Source organism: Oncorhynchus nerka, linkage group LG2, assembly GCF_034236695.1.
Source record: "Oncorhynchus nerka isolate Pitt River linkage group LG2, Oner_Uvic_2.0, whole genome shotgun sequence".
Taxonomy (NCBI): Eukaryota; Metazoa; Chordata; class Actinopteri; order Salmoniformes; family Salmonidae; genus Oncorhynchus; species Oncorhynchus nerka.
Window position 1 is genome coordinate 19,891,611 of NC_088397.1, and position 19,820 is coordinate 19,911,430.

Here is a 19,820-nt window from a genome sequence, read left to right on the forward strand (position 1 = left end):
GAAGGATGTGGGGGAAGCTAAGTTGTTAGCAGCACACCCCCCATTACAGAGGCAGCATTTATTGCACTCGGGAAATGGATGTAACCTATTTTCTAAAGGGTATATTTAAGAAATAAGGCCAGAGGGGGTATGGTATATGGCCAATATACCACAGCTAAAGGCTGTTCTTATGCACAACGCAATGCTGAGTGCCTAGATACAGTCCTTGGTCGTGGTATATTGGCCATATATCACAAACTCCAGAGGTGCCTTATTGCTATTCTAAACTGGTAACCAGCGTAATTAGATGTTTATGCAAAATGCTATGGAAATACTTTGTGTGCATATAAACCTAGGGTCTACAGATAACTTTCTAGAACAGCTATACAGAGAGCACCCCTTCCCTTAGAGAAACTGTGATTAAACCATCCCAATAACAAAACCCTGGACAACTCAGTATGTCATGCAGCAGTGCTTTATTCACATCATGAAGACAACTCTTCGGCACAGATTATACATCTTTCTTTCAAGTTCTTTATTTTGTGGGATTGTCCTCAGCATTTCTGCTGCGATTACTGATGTCTTGTAGGGACATAATTTCCCACCCATCAGGTGTAAGGAGAACTCTCGAGACAACTCCACAGGTAGCCAGTCTGAGGGAACCTCAATGTCACAAGATTCTATAATGCCATTCTTGATGTCCATGTTTAGAGTTGCATTGCAGATAGACGTGTCATTTTTCAACTCAAAAGTCGTACAGATACTGAACTTAGGAGTCCTTCCAAATGTCCACTCCCATGCCAACAGTTCACGGGCCATTCTTTGGATACCAGGCAAGGACAGCTCATCACTTGGGTCCACAAGTGTTACAGGGCTGCTGAAACCAAACTCTGTGTTGTACTGGGATGCCAGTGAATCCATGATAGTGTCACAGTCCAACGTCGGGTCCTCATCCAGCAGGTTTTTCACAGGGGATGGCACGCTTTGCGTTGCATTGCTCTTGATACCCTGACAGGTCGGTTTCAGCACCGCGGACAGCAGTGCCCTGTCAGCCGAACACAGCAGAGTGCAGTGATGGTAAACTGCTGTCCTTCCCAATTTTGCAGCGGTTCCTGAAATCTTGTGTTGGCCATTCAGCAAGATGTCAAACCTCTCTGTTGCACGTACATCCATGTCTGGCCTGAGTCCTTTCAGAGCACTTGTCACGACTTGGAGATTCCTGTGACGGTCATAGTTTTTCTTGGACGTGAAGAAAGTCAAATTGACATTTCCTAAATCGTGGAATACAGTCCCGCCCCCACTGCGTCGCCTGGCGAGCGGTATCCCTTTCTGTCTCATGACCTGAAGGTTGCACTCTTGCCACGGGTTCTGATGTCTCCCTATCACCACCGCTGGGGCATTACTCCATAAGAAGAGCATACTCCGGTTTTGGAGGTCAACATGATCGTGTATCCAGTCCTCCAATGCTAAGTTTTCAAATATGTCTGTTGACACAGATTTGAGGATAAATCCTGATTTACCAGTCTCGTCAATGACATCTGACAATGTGCTCTTGGCTCGAGCCGATCGAAAATAGCCTTGGGATTGTGCGCACAAATTCGAGAATGTTCTTAACATCATCGCGCCTCTTATCTGTCGTTTCTTCTGTGCATCTGAAAATACTTTATCACTTTTGTGGAATGAAAATTTTCCAAATAAATGAATGGAAACGCTCAGAGTGAATACGTATTCAGATCTAATTCGTTTTTACACACATACTTCCGCTTTTCTTCCTCTTATTTTCTTAAAGGCACGGTTTATTTACCCTTGTTGTAACACTGCCACCAGCTGTGCTGGAGCGATATCGACTCCATGTTGGTCAAGTGATTTTTGATGCTGGTTTTACAGCGCCACCCAGCGGTTTAATTCGTATATTGATTCAAAAAGGATTTACTAGTTCCTGAGGGTCTGGGTTGGATTTTAAATATTATTTTTGGCTTATTTTTCAAAATCAACAAACTAACAGGTTAACACTTCTGCAAAAGCAGCTACAAAAGGCTCACTATATGGAAGTATCATGTACTGCAGAGAGACAGCAGCTAGGCTCCCACAAAACAGATTGACAGTGCAATTTATTATAGTAGCCTACTTTTTAAGCCTGACGAAGGCAAAATAACTTTGATTTATTTGAAGCCTGGGGTGCATTCCTTTTATTTTAAAATGGTAGCATAAATCGCATAGAACACTGCAATACAGTCAAATCAGTCATTCTGATGCATAATACTTTTGCATTTAGACTTGGAATTTCACTAGGCTAACATGATCTTCTGCTAACATTATCAGCACGTGTTGTCAGTGTGTGGAGTACCGGGTCACTACGTTGTCAAGGTAATGGACGCACACTGTGAAGAAAGGGCCTTTGCTGATTGGCTTGCAAGCTTGCGACATCTCGAATTCCGATCGAATCCTGCATCTGATTGGTCAGATCGTGTATCCCGTATGAAAAGCGGTTTAGGAGCCATTCAGGGTTTACAACAGCAAACCCCTGTGATTTATCCAGATAACCTCACGTAAACTATTTGATAGCTACAGCTGTAACTATTTCATCCATAAAGTAAGTTGAAGATCTCTCTCTCAACCATTATTTGTTTTACATCTAATGTTTTACTTAGACAAGCAGTAGCTTTAGCCTAATTCTATTTAAGTGTTTAGCGAGCTTTCTTGCCATAATAAAATCAGTATCGCTTTCGACAATTCAAGGCTAGCGTCGTTAGCAAGATTGAAGTGATTGGAAGACACTACTTTGCAAACTAGCAACCTTTTGAAATCCAATACAGCACTGTTTATAATACATTCATAATCAGTAGCAAGGTCAAGTTTGAATATGCTTGGTTACCATGACAACGTAAAATGTTTAGAGCAGTGTGTCATAAATCAGGCACTCTTGTTAGTTTTTTTTTATCTATCAGCTTGATACTGACACATTTTCATATTTGATTTATTTTCACCTAATCCCCATTGCACTTCCTGTGTCAGGCTGCAGAGGTTAGTGTGGCTGGTGTGCAGGCTGAGGAGGTGCAGCTTCAGCAGGGGGTGAGGGGAGGAGAGGGGGGGAGGAGGAGGTGGAGGAGCTGTCTTTGAAGAACCAGCAGGAGCCAGGCCATATCAGTACACCAGCTCAGCTGCAGGAAGAGCAGGACCAGTAGGGCCTCACACTGGAGACAACAGAGGACCACACACAGCATGCAGAGGTAGACTTACTGTGTGCCAAAGAGGGGATGCGATGTGAATACTGAACACAATGGATGAGTGAATGTCTGATTGAATCAATGCAAGATTTCTTGGGGTCTGGTTTTGTAGAGCATCATCTAAAACCTGCAGAGGAAGATCACGTCACTAGAGGGCGCTATCACCAAAGTAAGACCACGACTGATACCACTGCATTGCAATCTAATTCAACAGGCATAAAGAAAATAGTATAATCAATAGCCTACATTTACCATCCACCCTGGCTTCTGGGTTCTGGGCTATGTCTCAGGATAGCGAGTCAGCAGACACTGAACCAATAGAACTTGAGACCCAGCTGAACCCCACAGTAGAGCAGAATCAGCAGCAGGACCTGCAGGCCTTACTGGACCAGTTGCACCAGGAGAGAGAGAGTCTGAACAGACTGGTGCAGAAGCTCAGCCTCACAGGTGAGTTACTCTGGGGCTGGACTGAGAGGAGAGAGGGTAGTGGAGAATGAGATGCCAGAATGTGATGTAACATTGTTGGCTATCCTACAGAGAGAGAGCAGGTCCTGTTCACAGAGCCAGGCAGCAGGGGGAAACGTGGCTCTCGTCTGGACAGCTTCTTGCGGAGCGTGGAGGAGGAGAGGGACTACTACAGACAGGAAGCAGACAGCCTGAGGAGGATGCTGAGGGGCAGGTGCTCCTGTAGCCCCTGTCGGGGGCACCTCCAGAGCCGCAGCCCCACCCGCCAGTCCCCTGTCAAGGTAAAGGAATGTCTGTCTAATATTAACTAGAAATGTAAATAGGGATTTGTTACACCATCTTCAGTGTTATAAATGTATAAATGACGCTATATATATCATTTTTCAGAAATATTGGTAAATTAGCTTTGATTGCTTAAAGAAATTATGAAAAAGATTGGAGTTTCTTTTCACTATCTAATCAACGGCATGGGGTTGTTCACTGACAGACATGTCTTCTTTTTGATGGTTTCATTCAGAGAGACAAATCATCATATTTCTTAGCTAAATGCTATATATCCGGCTCACTCTCAGAGAAATAAGTAGCACTGCTAGGTTTTACACAGTCAAATGTAATACATGGTAACATTTTTAATAAAGAACTGTAGAAATGATACATTTTTGACATCAATATAATAAAATAATTCAATAAAAATTCATTCAGTAATATAAGACCTGTGAAACATTTACATTCAGTAATATAAGACCTGTGAAACATTTACATTCAGTAATATAAGACCTGTGAAACATTTACATTCAGTAATATAAGACCTGTGAAACATTTACATTCAGTAATATAAGACCTGTGAAACATTTACATTCAGTAATATAAGACCTGTGAAACATTTACATTCAGTAATATAAGACCTGTGAAACATTTACATTCAGTAATATAAGACCTGTGAAACATTTACATTCAGTAATATAAGACCTGTGAAACATTTACATTCAGTAATATAAGACCTGTGAAACATTTACATTCAGTAATATAAGACCTGTGAAACATTTACATTCAGTAATATAAGACCTGTGAAACATTTACATTCAGTAATATAAGACCTGTGAAACATTTACATTTTTTAATTTTAGTCGTTTAGCAGATGCTCTCATCCAGAGCGACTTAAAGTAAGTGCATTCATCTTAAGGTAGCTAGGTGAGACGACCACATATCACAGTCAAATATACAGGATACCAACATTCCATTCCAGTGAAACAATATAGCGTTTAGCAAAAAAACAAACATTTTCATACACACTTAAATATATGAATAAACATCTGAGAACAGTAATATTTTACACACACATGAAGGTACCCATAAGCAATCATTTCTGATGAAAAAATACAAATGTGAAAAATTGGTGGACATAACATTTTGTAAATAAACTCTTCAAATATTACTTTTTCCATATTAATCAGAAAAAAATCTAATTTCTGACCAATGTCTCCTGGACTGTGAGCACTTTGTCATAATACTAATGTAACAGCTGATGTACTCTTTTGAAATCTGACATCATGTCTTGTTCCCCTGTTTTGGGCAGGGGGGCAGCTATGATTCTGAGCTGATCAGGGTCTTGAGAGAGCGGGACGAGATGCAGAACATGCTGGATAAGTATGAGCGCCACCTTTCAGAGATCCAGGCCAACGTGAGAGTTCTGACTGCCGACAGAGACAAGACCAGCATGCACTACCAGCAGGCCAGTACCATTCTTAAAGGAACAGTTAACTCCAACAAAACACCTTTTGTCTGACTTTTTCTTCGCTCAGGACCAAATGAATAGGAAATAATTTAGCTGATAACAATCCCTTTCTTCATCAGGCCCAGCAGGAGATAGCGTCGCTGCGTCGCGAGGTACTAAAATCCAAGTCGTCGCGCGCAGCTAAGAGCAGTGTCACTGTGTCGGCTCAGAGCATCCTGAAGCGCGTGGAGGCGGAGAGAGACGAGGCCAAGGTCGACCTCCACCGTATGAGCACAGAGAGGGACAGTCTGAGGGAGAGACTTAAGGTCAATATATTAACCAGATTGGACAATAATCTACTTCTGAGTGTTCCAGCATTGCCATTTATTGACTACCAATTTTTTTTTTAAATGTTGAACCTTTATTTAACCAGGAAGGGCTCATTGTGATTAAAATCTATTTTTCAAGAGCGCCCTGGCCAAGATAGGCAGCACTAAGTCATTACAAAAAAATTACAGACAGACAACATGAAAACTACAAGTAATCTAGTAAAAACCATTGAATTCACAAGAGTATAAAACAGCAAATTAAAAACATTGACAGGTCAGGGAATCAACCTCAAAATCCTTCATCAGTGATTTAAAAACACCAATCGGGACAAGTTCTTCCAGTTTAAAAGTATTTTGTAAGTTGTTCCAAGACGATGGCGCAGAGTACATGAAAGCCCTTTTACCAAATTCAGTTTGGACATTTGGAACAGTTAGCAGGATAAAGTCCAGCGAACGAAGAGAGTACCCAACACATTTCTGAACAATACAAATGCACAAATAAAAAGGTAATAAACCCAAAATGGCTTTGTAAATAAAAGTATACCAGTGACTGAGCCTACGAATGACTAGAGAAGGCCAGCCAACCCTGTTATACAAAGTGCAGTGGTGCGTAAGGGTTTTGCAGTTTAAAATAAATCTCAAAGTGCCATGGTAAAGAGTGTCAATTGATCTCAAACACTGAGCAGAAGCATTCATACATAAAACATCCCCATAGTCTAGTAAAGGCATAAATGTAGCTGATACTAGCCTCCTTCTGGCTTCAAAAGAAAAACAGGCCTTATTCCTAAAATAAAATCCCAATTTCAGCTTCAATTTTTTTTTTTTTTTTTGTTGAATATGCAATTTAAAAGAGAGGCCGCCATCAATTAAAATTCCAAGGTATTTATATGAGGTTACAACCTCAATCACCTTGCCCTGACAGGTAGTAATAGGTGAAAGGTTCAGAGGTCTATTTCTTGCATTAGAAAACACCATTAGTTTAGTTTTGTCAGTGTTGAGGATAAGCTTCAATTGACACAAGGTATGTTGAACAGTATAAAAAGCAGTTTGCATGTTCTGGAAAGCTTTTGTAAGAGACGAGGCACAACAGTAAATAACAGTATCATCAGCATGAAAATGAAGTTGTGCATTTTGGACATTTTTGTCTAAATCATATATATAAATAGTGAATAAGAGAGGACCAAGTACAGAGCCTTGGGGCACACCATTCAAGACAGACAATTTAACAGACATAAGCCCATCAAATTGAGTGCACTGAGTTCTATCAGACAGATAGTTAGCAAACCATGCAACTGCATGCTCCGAAAGACCTACACTCGACAATCTCTGCCTTAGTATATCATGATCAACAGTATCAAAAGCCTTAGAGAGATCAATAAAAAGTGAGACACAGTGCTGTTTTTTGTCAATGGCTTCAGTGATATAATTTAAAACCTTCATGGCTGCTGTAATTTTGCTATGCTTCTTCCTGAAGCCCGATTGGTACATTGATAAAATAGAGTTAGTAAATAAAAACTATTTTAGCTATTGACTTACAAGGGTTTCAAGTATTTTCACCAGGGGTGACAGCTTTGAGATTGGCCTATAATTATTTAAAAGAGTTGGATCTCCCCCTTTTAAAAGTGGTAGGACAAATGCTGATTTCCAGATCTTTGGAATTTCATTACATTCCAGGGTTAGATTGAACAGAGATGTAAGTGGTTCAGCTATGAAATCAGCTGCCAGAATTAAAAAGCAGGGATCCAAAAGATCAGGACCTGCAGGCTTTCTCTGATCTAAGGATTTCAGGGCTTTATGTACCACCTGCACTGAGAATGGTAAAAAGCTAAATGTTTGACCAGCTCTCACTGGTTCATCCACACAGGGTTGTACAGAGACAGAGGACACTGAATCAAACAGCCTACCAGGTGATACAAAGTGCTCATTGAAACCATTTAGCATTTCAGTTTTGTCATATACAGCAACAGAGTCCTTCAAAACACATGACGGTAATTCATTAACATTACTGTTACCAGACATAGACTTATTAACCTTCCAAAACTTTCTAGGGTCATTCAGGTTATCAGTGGTAACAGACATAAAATATTCAGACTTGGCCTTCCTGAGAAGAAAAGAACACTTGTTTCGTAACTGCCTAAAAATAAGCCAATCAGCATCAGAACATGATTTCCTTGCTTTAGCCCAGGCTAGATTACGGTCTATTACCAATGAAAGTGTGTGTGTGTGTATCCTGCTGAGAGAAAGTGTCTATGTGTGTGTTGTCAGATCTCTCAGGAGACAGCCATCAGTGAGAGGGCTCATCTGGAGCAGAGGGTGGAGGACCTGCAGACAGCCATTCTCACTGTGAGTGAGGAGGAGAAAACCTCCATAGAAACACAATGACTAGAACAGACACACTCTTTAAATGTCCTTAGTTTGGAATGGAATGTTTGTTCTGCTAATTGCATTTCATGGTGATTCTCCTTGCTGTAGCTGGAGCATGAGCGGGGGGACCAGAAGAGCCGTCTTGCCCTGATGAGGGAGTCCATGATGGGGCTGGAGGAGGAGGTCCACACCCTGGGCAGGAAGCTGACCGCTGCTGAGGACGAACACAGCAGGACCAGGAACGAGTGTGTCATGCTGAGGTAAGCAAGGAACCAGCACTGATGTATGAAGTCATGTGGTTGGGGATTCACTTCCTGCATAAGCCACATACTGGACACGTGTGGGAACTGATCAAATCAAATGTATTTATATAGCCCTTCTTACATCAGCTGATATCTCAAAGTGCTGTACAGAAACCCAGCCTAAAGCCCCAAACAGCAAGCAATGTAGGTGTAGAAGCACGGTGGCTAGGAAAAACTCCCTAGAAAGGCCAAAACCTAGGAAGAAACCTGGAGAGGAACCAGGCTATGAGGGGTGGCAGGTCCTCTTCTGGCTGTGCCAGGTGGAGATTATAACAGAACATGGCCAAGATGTTCAAATGTTCATAAATGACCAGCATGGTCAAATAATAATAATCACAGTAGTTGTCGAGGGTGCAACAAGTCAGCACCTCAGGAGTAAATGTCAGTTGGCTTTTCATAGCCGATCATTAAGAGTATCTCTACTACTCCTGCTGTCTAGAGAGTCGAAAACAGCAGGTCTGGGACAGGTAGCACGTCCGGTGAACAGGTCAGGGTTCCATAGCCGCAGGCAGAACAGTTGAAACTGGAGCAGCAGTACGGACAGGTGGACTGGGGACAGCAAGGAGTCATCATGCCAGGTAGTCCTGAGGCATGGTCCTAGGGCTCAGGTCCTCCGAGAGAAAGGGAGAATTAGAGAGAGCATACTTAAATTCACACAGGACACCGGATAAGACAGGAGAAGTACTCCAGATAAAACAAACTGACCCTACCCCCCCGACACATAAACTACTGCAGCATAAATACTGGCGACTGAGACAGGAGGGGTCAGGAGACACTGTGGCCCCAACCGTTGCTTCTATAGCTTCCATTTAATCCCTTTTATAGCATCCTTTTAAGTGTGTGCACGTGTGTGTTCAGACTGTCCAACAGTGAGACACAGAACACCCTGAGTGACAGCCAGCGCAGACTGACCTCCCGCATCGGAGAACTACAGAACTCCCAGGAGAGGAACAAACTGCTGGACGAGAAGAACGGTGAGGAGACAAGGTCTGCCTCTGTGTGTGTGTGTGTGTGTGTGTGTGTGTGTGTGTGTGTGTGTGTGTGTGTGTGTGTGTGTGTGTGTGTGTGTGTGTGTGTGTGTGTGTGTAATAACCTTACCGAACTGAGCCTTATCTGTTGTGTCAGACTCTCTACTGAGGCAGATGTCTGGTCTAAGAGAGGAGGTGAGCAGTCTACAGTCCACCATCACTGACCTGGACCAGAGGAGAGACTCCTTACAGGAGCAGCTGGAGAACAAGACTGACCTCCTTAACTCAGCCCACAACCAGCTGGACGACAAAGTAATCAACTGAACACTAACTACACACATAGCCAATTGTACCTGCCAGCCACTATGTTTAGGAAGTTGACATGTCCACTTGGATATCACCTCATGAGATGTGACACATTGGTCTAATATCAGTGATTGAGTGATGGTCTCTTTGGTTTCCATGTGTTTTTCTTCAGGAGAAAACCATCAGGAATCTCAGGTTGTCCATTGAGGATCTGGAGACATCAACAGAGTGAGTCTGAGTTGTCCAGTACCACAAAGCTTCACACAGCAGCATCAGATGCCAGGTCACCATACTAAGGCTCACTCAGAAATGCATACGGATTGCACCACCTGTGTAAGTTAACCTCGAAACTCTGACCCCTGGCTGTGACCTTTCTGTTCCCCAGGAGCGTTCGTGAGGAGCTGGCAGGGCGGGAGAGGGAGCTGGAGGCTTTGAGGAGGAGGCTGGGGGATGCGGGGGAGGAGCTGGGGGCTTTGGCCAAGGTGAAGGATTCCACCCTGAGGGAGAATGCTCAACTCCAAGAGGAACTGGACAAGAGCCGCCTCAACAACCAGGTCAGATACAGCACTTTCTGACCAAACCAGAGCACAATTATTCTTTTTTAACTTTGAAATTATCAACCAAATTATTTAGGGAGGATGGTATGCAGCCTGGTATCTGTCTCTGTTCAGCTATTACATTCCACTCCTTGTACTCTATGTCATTTGCCAAGTGACAGGAGTGGCAAGGATTGGAATGTTAGCTAAAAAGACTGGAACCCAGACAAGATGCCATGGGCTCATGGTCCAGAATAGTTTTTCATCCCAGGTGATTGGTTTGGGCAAACAGTAGTAGAAAACACTAGGATGCCATATTATTCATGATATACCAAACCTCATGGCCATCATCTCTTTAGAATCTCACAAACACTTTGTAAGGTCTAGTTTGTTTTGCTGTCCAGGCCCTGGAGCTGAATTCTGAGGACTCTGCCCAGGAGGTGAATGAGCTGCAGAGGAAGGTACAGGACTATGTGGCTAACATCTCCCGCATCGAGAACCTGCTGTCCACCAAGGTACCCTCTGCTGTAACTGAATGGATGATATTTCAATCTGTGATCTGTTAGTTATGTCTTGTCAAACTAATTATAACTCATCCAGAGTAGCTATGGCTGCGTTTACACAGGCAGCTCAATTCTGATATTTAGCCCAAACATTGTCAAAATACCTATTAGTGGAAAAATAATCAGAATTGGGGTTCTGTGTCAACGCAGCCTTTGAGTTCCAGATCAATTCCTTTTTGAAGATGTGTTTTTTTCCTTTCCTCCTTGTGCTTACTATAAGCGGCAATCAACGTTTTCAGACTGGAGTTGGGTAGGGATTGATAGCCAAGACCTTTTCACTTGCACTGATTCATTGTGGAGCTAAACAAATAATCAAAATGTGTGTGTGTGTGTCCACCAGGAGCGGGAGTGCAGGGAGCACCAGGAGGCTCGGCGGCGTGCGTCGGCCCAGGCCGAGAGCTGGGAGGGGCAGGCGCGGCAGGTGGAGGGGAGCATCAGCGAGCTGAGGCTGGAGCTGATGTCCTCAGACATGGAGAGACGCAGACTCAAGGAGAAGGTGGAGGCTCTGGAGGCCAGTCTGCAGGTGGTCTGTCTAACCTCACTGTCTCTATCATTAGGGATTATCACTGGTTACACACTGGGTCATATTCATTAGACACCAAACAGACTGAAACAGGGTGGGACTACCTGAAGTTGTCCAATAACAAAAGCACATTTTACTTTTCTTTTGTAAAAGGTTTTGCGACATTTTACCATGTTGTGCATAATGAAGATGACCCTGGACTCCTATAGTTGTGTGTATCCTAGGCGTTGTCTGCAGAGCGGAGCTGCAGCAGCCAGGTGTCTCAGCTCAACAGGAGTCTGCTGCACACTGAGGAGCAGTTGAGACAGGCCCAGGGGGAACACACTGCCACTCAGACTGACCTAGAGAAGACCAGGGAGCTCTGTGTCAAACTGGATGCCAGCAAGGAGGCTGTGAGTCATGGAGGGGATTGTGTGTGTGTGTGTGTGTGTGTGTGTGTGTGTGTGTGTGTGTGTGTGTGCGTGAGCATACAGTACCGGTCATATTTTTTGAACACCTACTCATTCAAGGGTTTTCTTTATTTTCACTATTTTCTACATTGTAGAATAATAGTGCAGACATCAAACTGTGAAATAACACATATGGAATCATGTTCTCAAATGATTGTCTCGCCTGGTTCACCAACTACTTCTCTGATAGAGTTCAGTGTGTCAAATCGGAGGGTCTGCTGTCCGGACCTCTGGCAGTCTCTATGGGGGTGCCACAGGGTTCAATTCTTGGACCGACTCTCTTCTCTGTATACATCAATGAGGTCGCTCTTGCTGCTGGTGAGTCTCTGATCCACCTCTACGCAGACGACACCATTCTGTATACTTCTGGCCCTTCTTTGGACACTGTGTTAACAACCCTCCAGGCAAGCTTCAATGCCATACAACTCTCCTTCCGTGGCCTCCAATTGCTCTTAAATACAAGTAAAACTAAATGCATGCTCTTCAACCGATCGCTACCTGCACCTACCCGCCTGTCCAACATCACTACTCTGGACGGCTCTGACTTAGAATACGTGGACAACTACAAATACTTAGGTGTCTGGTTAGACCGTAAACTCTCCTTCCAGACCCATATCAAACATCTCCAATCCAAAGTTAAATCTAGAATTGGCTTCCTATTTTGCAACAAAGCATCCTTCACTCATGCTGCCAAACATACCCTTGTAAAACTGACCATCCTACCAATCCTCGACTTTGGGATTTCATTTACAAAATAGCCTCCAATACCCTACAAATTGGATGCAGTCTATCACAGTGCAATCCGTTTTGTCACCAAAGCCCCATATACTACCCACCATTGCGGCCTGTACGCTCTCGTTGGCTGGCCCTCGCTTCATACTCGTCGCCAAACCCACTGGCTCCATGTCATCTACAAGACCCTGCTAGGTAAAGTCCCCCCTTATCTCAGCTCGCTGGTCACCATAGCATCGCCCACCTGTAGCACACGCTCCAGCAGGTATATCTCTCTAGTCACCCCCAAAACCAATTCTTTCTTTGGCCGCCTCTCCTTCCAGTTCTCTGCTGCCAATGACTGGAACGAACTACAAAAATCTCTGAAACTGGAAACACTTATCTCCCTCACTAGCTTTAAGCACCAACTGTCAGAGCAGGTCACAGATTACTGCACCTGTATATAGCCCACCTATAATTTAGCCCAAACAACTACCTCTTTCCCAACTGTATTTAATTAATTTATTTATTTTGCTCCTTTGCACCCCATTATTTTTATTTCTACTTTGCACATTCTTCCATTGCAAAACTACCATTCCAGTGTTTTACTTGCTATATTGTATTTACTTTGCCACCATGGCCTTTTTTTGCCTTTACCTCCCTTCTCACCTCATTTGCTCACATCGTATATAGACTTGTTTATACTGTATTATTGACTGTATGTTTGTTTTACTCCATGTGTAACTCTGTGTCGTTGTATCTGTCGAACTGCTTTGCTTTATCTTGGCCAGGTCGCAATTGTAAATGAGAACTTGTTCTCAACTTGCCTACCTGGTTAAATAAAGGTGAAATAAAATAAATAAATAAATGTAGTAACCAAAACAGTGGTAAACAAATCTAAATATATTTTATATTTGAGATTCTTCAAATAGTCACCCTTTGCCTTGCTGACAGCTTTGAACAGTCTTGGCATTCTCTCAACCAGCTTCATGAGGTAGTCACCTGGAATTAATTTCAATTAACAGGTGTGCCTTCTTAAAAGTTAATTTGTGGAATTGATTTCCTCCTTAATGCTTTTGAGCAAATCAGTTGTGTTGTGACAAGGTGATAAAGTTCATATTATGGCAAGAACAGCTCAAATAAACAAAGAGAAACGACAATCCATCATTACTTTAAAACATGAAGGTCAGTCAATATGGAAAATGTCAAGAACTTTGAAAGTTTCTTCAAGTGCAGTCGCAAAAACCACCAAGCGCTATGATGAAACTGGCTCTCATGAGGACCGCCACAGGAATGGAAGACCCAGAGTTACATCTGATGCAGAGGACATGTTCATTAGAGTTACAAGCCTCAGAAATTGCAGCCCAAGTAAATGTTTCACAGAGTTCAAGTAACAGACACATCTCAACATCAACTGTTCAGAGGAGACTGTGTGAATCAGGCCTTCATGGTCGAATTGCTGCAAAGAAACCACTACTAAAGGACACCAATAATAAGAAGAGACTTGGTTGGGCCCAGAAACACGAGCAATGGACATTAGACCAGTGGAAATCTGTCCTTTGGTCTGATGAGTCCAAATTGGAGATTTTTGGTTCCAACCGCGTGTCTTTGTCAGACGCTGTGTGGGTGAACGGATGATCTCTGCATGTGTATTTCCCACTGTGAAGCATGGAGGAGGAGGTGTTATGGTGTGGGAGTGCTTTTCCGGTGACACTGTCTGTGATTTATTTAGAATTCAAGGCACACTTAACCAGCATGGCTACCACAGCATTCTGCAGCATTACGCCATCCCATCTGGTTTGAGCTTAGTGGGCCTATCATTTGTTTTTCAACAGGACAATAACCCAACACACCTCCAGGCTGTGTAAGGGCTATTTTACCAAGAAGGAGAGTGATGGACTGCTGCATCAGATGACCTGACCTCCACAATCCCCCGACCTCAACCAAATTGAGATGGTTTGGAATGAGTCGGACCACAGAGTGAAGGAAAAGCAGCCAACAAGTGCTCTGCATATGTGGGAACTTCAAGACTGTTGGAAAAGCATTCCAGGTGAAGCTGGTTGAGAGAATGCCAAGAGTGTGCAATGCTGTCATCAAGGCAATGGGTGGCTATTTGAAGAATCTAAAATATATTTGGATTTGTTTAACACTGTTTTGGTTACTACATATGTGTTATTTCATAGCTTTGATGTCTTCACTATTATTCTACCATGTAGAACATAGTAAAAATAAAGAAAAACCCTGGAATGAGTAGGTGTTCTAAAACTTTTGATCGGTAGTGTATGTCAACATGTTTGTGTGTGTGTGTGTGTGTGTGTTAACAGTACACTGTGTGTGTGCTTGTAGGTGCAGTGTGAGCTGGAGCTGCTCAGGAAGCAGCTGTCCAGTGAGCATCTGAGCATGAAGAGCCTGGAATCCATGCTGGTGTCCACCAGGGAGAAGGAGCTACACCGACAGCTCAGCTCCCAGGAGAGACACACCGAGATCCAGCTGCTCAGGGACAAACTCGCCGCGGCCGACAGCAAGGCGTGAGCAGACACTTGGTCGCTGTTGGAAGGGTTTCTGATTTGTTCGGTTGCCTCTTTGTTTCTCTCCCATCATTTTCTCTCTTTTCATCTATCCACCTCAATTCTCTCTTCCTCTCTACATTTCGTTTTATCTATCTATCTATCTATCGCTCTCTCTCTCTCTCTCTCTCTCTCTCTCTCTCTCTCTCTCTCTTCTCCACTCTCTCTCTATCTCTCTCTCTCTCTCTCTCTCTCTCTCTTTCTCTCTCTTTCTCTCTCTCTCTCTCCACTCTCTCTATCTCTCTCTCTCTCTCTCTCTCTCTCTCTCAGGAGCTCTCAGCGTAGAGAGGTGGCTACATTGAGTACTCGTTCGGCACAGCTAGAGGCTGACCTGGACATGACAAAAAGACAGCTATCTACTGAGCGGTTTGAGAGGTCTGTCTGTCTGTCTCTCCTTGCTTGTCGTAAAGACTTGGCTTGTGCTTTACTCTCTCTCTCTTTCTCTTAGGGAGAGGGCAGTGCAGGAGCTGCGTCGTCAGGGTCTGTCGTCATCGTCCTCTGGCCTGCATCCCTCCTCCCCTCACCTGCGTCGCTCCCTGAGCCCCAGCAGGCACCTGTGGTCCACCGCAGACCACCTGGCCAGAGAGAGATCCCCAGAGAGGTGGGCCCTCTCCCTGAACATCTGACATTGAATACAGCACACATATTTCTACATCTCACTCTCTGTGTGTGTGTGTGTGTGTGTGTGTGTGTGTGTGTGTGTGTGTGTGTGTGTGTGTGTGTGTGTGTGTGTGTGTGTGTGTGTGTGTGTGTGTGTGTGTGTGTGTGTGTGTGTGTGTGTGTGGTGACAGGAGCCTGGGGTTCAAGGACCTCTACGACTGAACAGATCTCTCTCTGGAGGAAAGACAAAAATGAGTTACCATTCAGTATATTTTTGATGAAGATTTGATTCAAATGAAATGCAGCTAAAAGAGGGAAATGATGTTCTTTCATTAATATATTCTATTTTTTGTAAATTGTCTGAGAGAAGGGCTTTAATAAAAATAATAATTTTTTGTTCTGGTTTACTTTTCAGTCATAAGTCAGTTGAACCTTGCAGAATGGTACTGTAGGCTACATGTTCAACTGGCCACTCAGTGTGTCTCTTCCCCTGGGATGCTTTGTTCTCTAAATCATAGATGGGAAACTGGTGGTCTGCACGGCCCCCCTTTGTAGGCCCGCGGATCAATTTACAAAATGTGTTATTTTGATTTATTGTTGCCGGGGTCTCAACTTACTGTTGAGCGTTAGAATAGTAGAAGGTGCAATTGTGCATCATCAGTTTTTCTCTTGTAATGTCAGTCACTGACGGTGACTCAATTAGCCCGTCAGCAAATTTGAGTTATGATTGGTAAGTTAGTCGAGCCATCTAAACTTATAGTAATCATGGTCAAATCACCGACTGGGGGCCCCATTGATATTGTTATTCACTCTCACTCAGATATCATATTAAAAACTGCAATTATTTCTCTCCAACCTATGGCAAAATTAATAGAATAGCAGGAAATTAGCTGTAACACTGCTCATTGCATAATGAGCAGAATTGCATGAAATTAGGCTAGTGGTTAGAGCGTTGGGCCAGTAACCGAAAACTTGCTGGATCGAATCCCTGAGCTGACGAGGTAAAAATCGGTCGTTCTGCCCCTGAACAAGGCAGTTAACCTACTGTTCCCCGGTAGGCCTTTATTGTAAATAAGAATTTGTTCTTAACTGACTTGCCTAGTTAAATAAAGGTTAAATACAAGTTTTAAAAAATATATATATATACAATATAAGTTTTCTCTCAGCCCAATGGCAAAATGTTAATAATTGCCTCAAACTTGCTTTAAACTGCAACATTTTCTCTACGCCCCAAGGCAAAATGTGTAGAACTGCAGGAAATGAACTAAAACAAATGTTTTCTCTCTGCTGCCACTAAAATGTTTTGCTCACAAGGGCCCCCAAAGTGCTATGTCCGACTCTGACTGCATGTGTTCGGTATGCAGACCTGCTAGCTGCATGATGAGTTCCCTTTTTCCCCGGGCCCCACTCTGATCAAAGTCGCCCATCCCTACTCTAACTCAACAGAAGGCAGGTACAGTAGGTTATACGTGCTATGGGCGACTCTGACTGCATGTGTTCGGTATGCAGACCTGCTAGCTACATGATGAGTTCACTTTTTCCCCGATCAAAGTCGCCCATCCCTACTCTAACTCAACAGAAGGCAGGTACAGTAGGTTATACGTGCTATGACCAATCACCATGTTTACTGTATGACTAGACAGACACATGATAATCCTGCAATAAACTAAACAGATTGGACAGGCACAGTACACCCAACATCAGAAACAGCATTTACAATCATTAGCAAAGATAATGTCACAGGGGTTTGTGAAACACAAGCGGCAGTCTATTTGAATATACCGTATCTACGGGATGAACAGATACTCTCACATCACACATCAATCAACAACAACAAAAAGAAGCTTGCACTGTTTCTATCCAGCATTATTTTATGACATTGTGTAATATGGTTCATTGGGCGTGGAAAGATGTGCTTCGGAGAGATGAAATAAGACCAATAATAAGACTAATAACCAGGAAAGAGGTGAGAACAAGGTCACCTTCAGCATTTAAATAGGAAAGCCCTGAAGAGGGAAGGAGAACGGAAAGAGAGACAGACAGGAAGAGAGAGAGAGCAGTGAAGACACAGTGGGGGGTACCAGCTAGTTATACCTGTGGAGGGTGTTATGTAGAAATAAGTATGGGGGGGGTACCAGCTAGTTATACCTGTGGAGGGTGTTCTGTAGAAATAAGTATGGGGGGGGGGTACCAGCTAGTTATACCTGTGGAGGGTGTTCTGTAGAAATTAGTATGGGGGGGGGGGGTAACAGCTAGTTATACCTGTGGAGGGTGTTCTGTAGAAATTAGTATGGGGGAGGGGTGTGTGTGTGTGTAATTTCATGGTTTGACTAGCAGTGTGTCATAACACTCCTGTTCTGTCTCAGAAGTAGATTGGGTAGGCTGAATGTCTGCTTCCTGCCCAAGGTAATGACGATCCAAAGGTTGATGGCAGGGCGCTGCCTGACTACAGGATGCAGGAGAGCAGAATTCCTAGTCCCCCCAAGTTTTCTGTATTTCATTTTATTGTTAATTTGGAAATCTGTTACAAAAAATGACTATGCATGATTAGAGATACACAGTGTATGTGGTCCTATAGACACGTAAACAAGGGTTGAAATGATTATGTTTTGGTCAAATATTAGATCTGTTTGTGCTTCTTGCGGTCAATCTGCAGTCTACAAATGATTTGTAATTATGTTCTGGCCCCCTGACCATCGTCCCGAGGCTGAATCTGGTTGATGATGTCTGTTCTAGCGTGTCTCTAAAATGGCAGAAATCATCTACATAGAAAAGAAAGAGTATAATGGATATCAATGGACTTTTTTCCCACTACAAGACCATGGTATTGGCCTACCGAGCAGTAAGAGGAACTGCCCCTCCCTACCGTCAGGCTATGCTCAACACCCTACACCCCAACCTAAGCACTCCGTTCTGCCAGCCCTACAGGAGGGCAGCTCCCACTCAGCCCAGTCCATGCTCTTCTCTGTCCTGGCACAGCAATGGTGGAACCAGCTTCCCCCTGACGCCAAGGCAGCAGAGTCCCTGCCCATCTTCCGAAAACATCTAAAACTACACCTCTTCAAGGAGTATCTTAAATAATCACACCCCATCGTGAACTAACACTCACACTTTACTTTTTCCCTCTTACCAGCGCTAACTTAGCTGATAGCTACTTTATTTAGGGAAAATGTACATATGCTGTCTTAAGATGAATGCACTAACTGCAAGTCGCTCTGGATAAGAACATCTGCTAAATGATTCAAATGTAAAAATGACAGTGGTTCCCATTATAATGGATCAACAGAAGTTTCCATTCATTGTTCCACGTATGTGAAGAACACTGAGAAATGCACCGAACTCTGAGAGATGAATGTGAAAAGCTTTCAAATGGGAAGATACTGTACCTTGCAATAACTTCATTTGGAATTCACCCCATGTTCTTCGTAAATATGAAAGAAAGAAGTGGGTCTCAGTAAGGATAGTTAATAATCGAACCGATGCTAGCTCGTCTCTCCCTTGCCACACCATTCCTCTGGAAACCATGACAGCGAGGTTAATGTTTACACAAGCCTTCTTTGTTGGGGAGCAACACACAAGACATTGGACATTTCTATCTCTGGTAGTCAATGTTTTATGGGCTGAGGTGTGCAGGTTCCTCCTTTGCCTGTACAGGCAACATAAGGCCACACTCTTAGAGGTAGTGGAGGTAGTGGTGTCAGAAAGGTGAGCTGTCTGACGCCTAACCATTGATTAGGTGGGTGGGACTGCCTGGGCTGCTTTTGTAAAGACCGGGGCTAATGTTTCACTCAGGTAACAGTGTACTTGAATTGGAGTAGTCAGAATAATGTTAGATAAAACACAGGACACAGGATTAAACAGTGAAGTACACAGAGGGGGGAAAACATCCATGTTTGTAGGGTCTTGTCTTTCAAGCCTGTAGAAACCTGGTAAACCCAGGAGGCTGTCAGGTAGACCCAGGAGGCTGTCAGGTAGACCCAGGAGGCTGTCAGGTAGACCCAGGAGGCTGTCAGGTAGACCCATGAGGCTGTCAGGTAGACCCGGGAGGCTGTCAGGTAGACCCAGGAGGCTGTCAGGTAGACCCAGGAGGCTGTCAGGTAGACCCAGGAGGCTGTCAGGTAGACCCAGGAGGCTGTCAGGTAGACCCAGGTGGCTGTCAGGTAGACCCAGGAGGCTGTCAGGTAGACCCAACGCCTACAACGGGTCACTAATTACAA

The 19,820-nt window shown here is 43.7% G+C and overlaps 2 protein-coding genes across 2 annotated transcripts; one reads left to right on the forward strand and one right to left on the reverse strand.

The window, feature by feature from the left end:
* Positions 1 to 436: 436 nt before the first annotated feature.
* On the reverse strand, positions 437 to 1,757 carry LOC115123080 (lipoyl amidotransferase LIPT1, mitochondrial-like). Its single transcript, XM_029652381.2, has one exon. It carries the CDS (start codon positions 1,597 to 1,599, stop codon positions 460 to 462), a length of 1,140 nt encoding a protein of 379 aa, XP_029508241.2. The 5' UTR covers positions 1,600 to 1,757; the 3' UTR covers positions 437 to 459.
* Positions 1,758 to 2,409: 652 nt separating this feature from the next.
* On the forward strand, positions 2,410 to 15,998 carry LOC115123081 (testis-specific gene 10 protein-like). The gene is made up of 18 exons (XM_065024430.1): positions 2,410 to 2,572; positions 2,995 to 3,653; positions 3,744 to 3,952; positions 5,248 to 5,403; positions 5,526 to 5,711; positions 7,980 to 8,057; positions 8,187 to 8,338; positions 9,239 to 9,354; positions 9,506 to 9,660; positions 9,827 to 9,882; positions 10,040 to 10,208; positions 10,595 to 10,705; positions 11,094 to 11,276; positions 11,501 to 11,668; positions 14,783 to 14,964; positions 15,274 to 15,378; positions 15,452 to 15,604; positions 15,795 to 15,998. The coding sequence occupies exons 2-18, from the start codon at positions 3,488 to 3,490 to the stop codon at positions 15,823 to 15,825; spliced, it is 2,376 nt and encodes a 791-aa protein (XP_064880502.1). The 5' UTR covers positions 2,410 to 2,572; positions 2,995 to 3,487; the 3' UTR covers positions 15,826 to 15,998.
* The last annotated feature ends 3,822 nt before the right edge of the window (positions 15,999 to 19,820 follow it).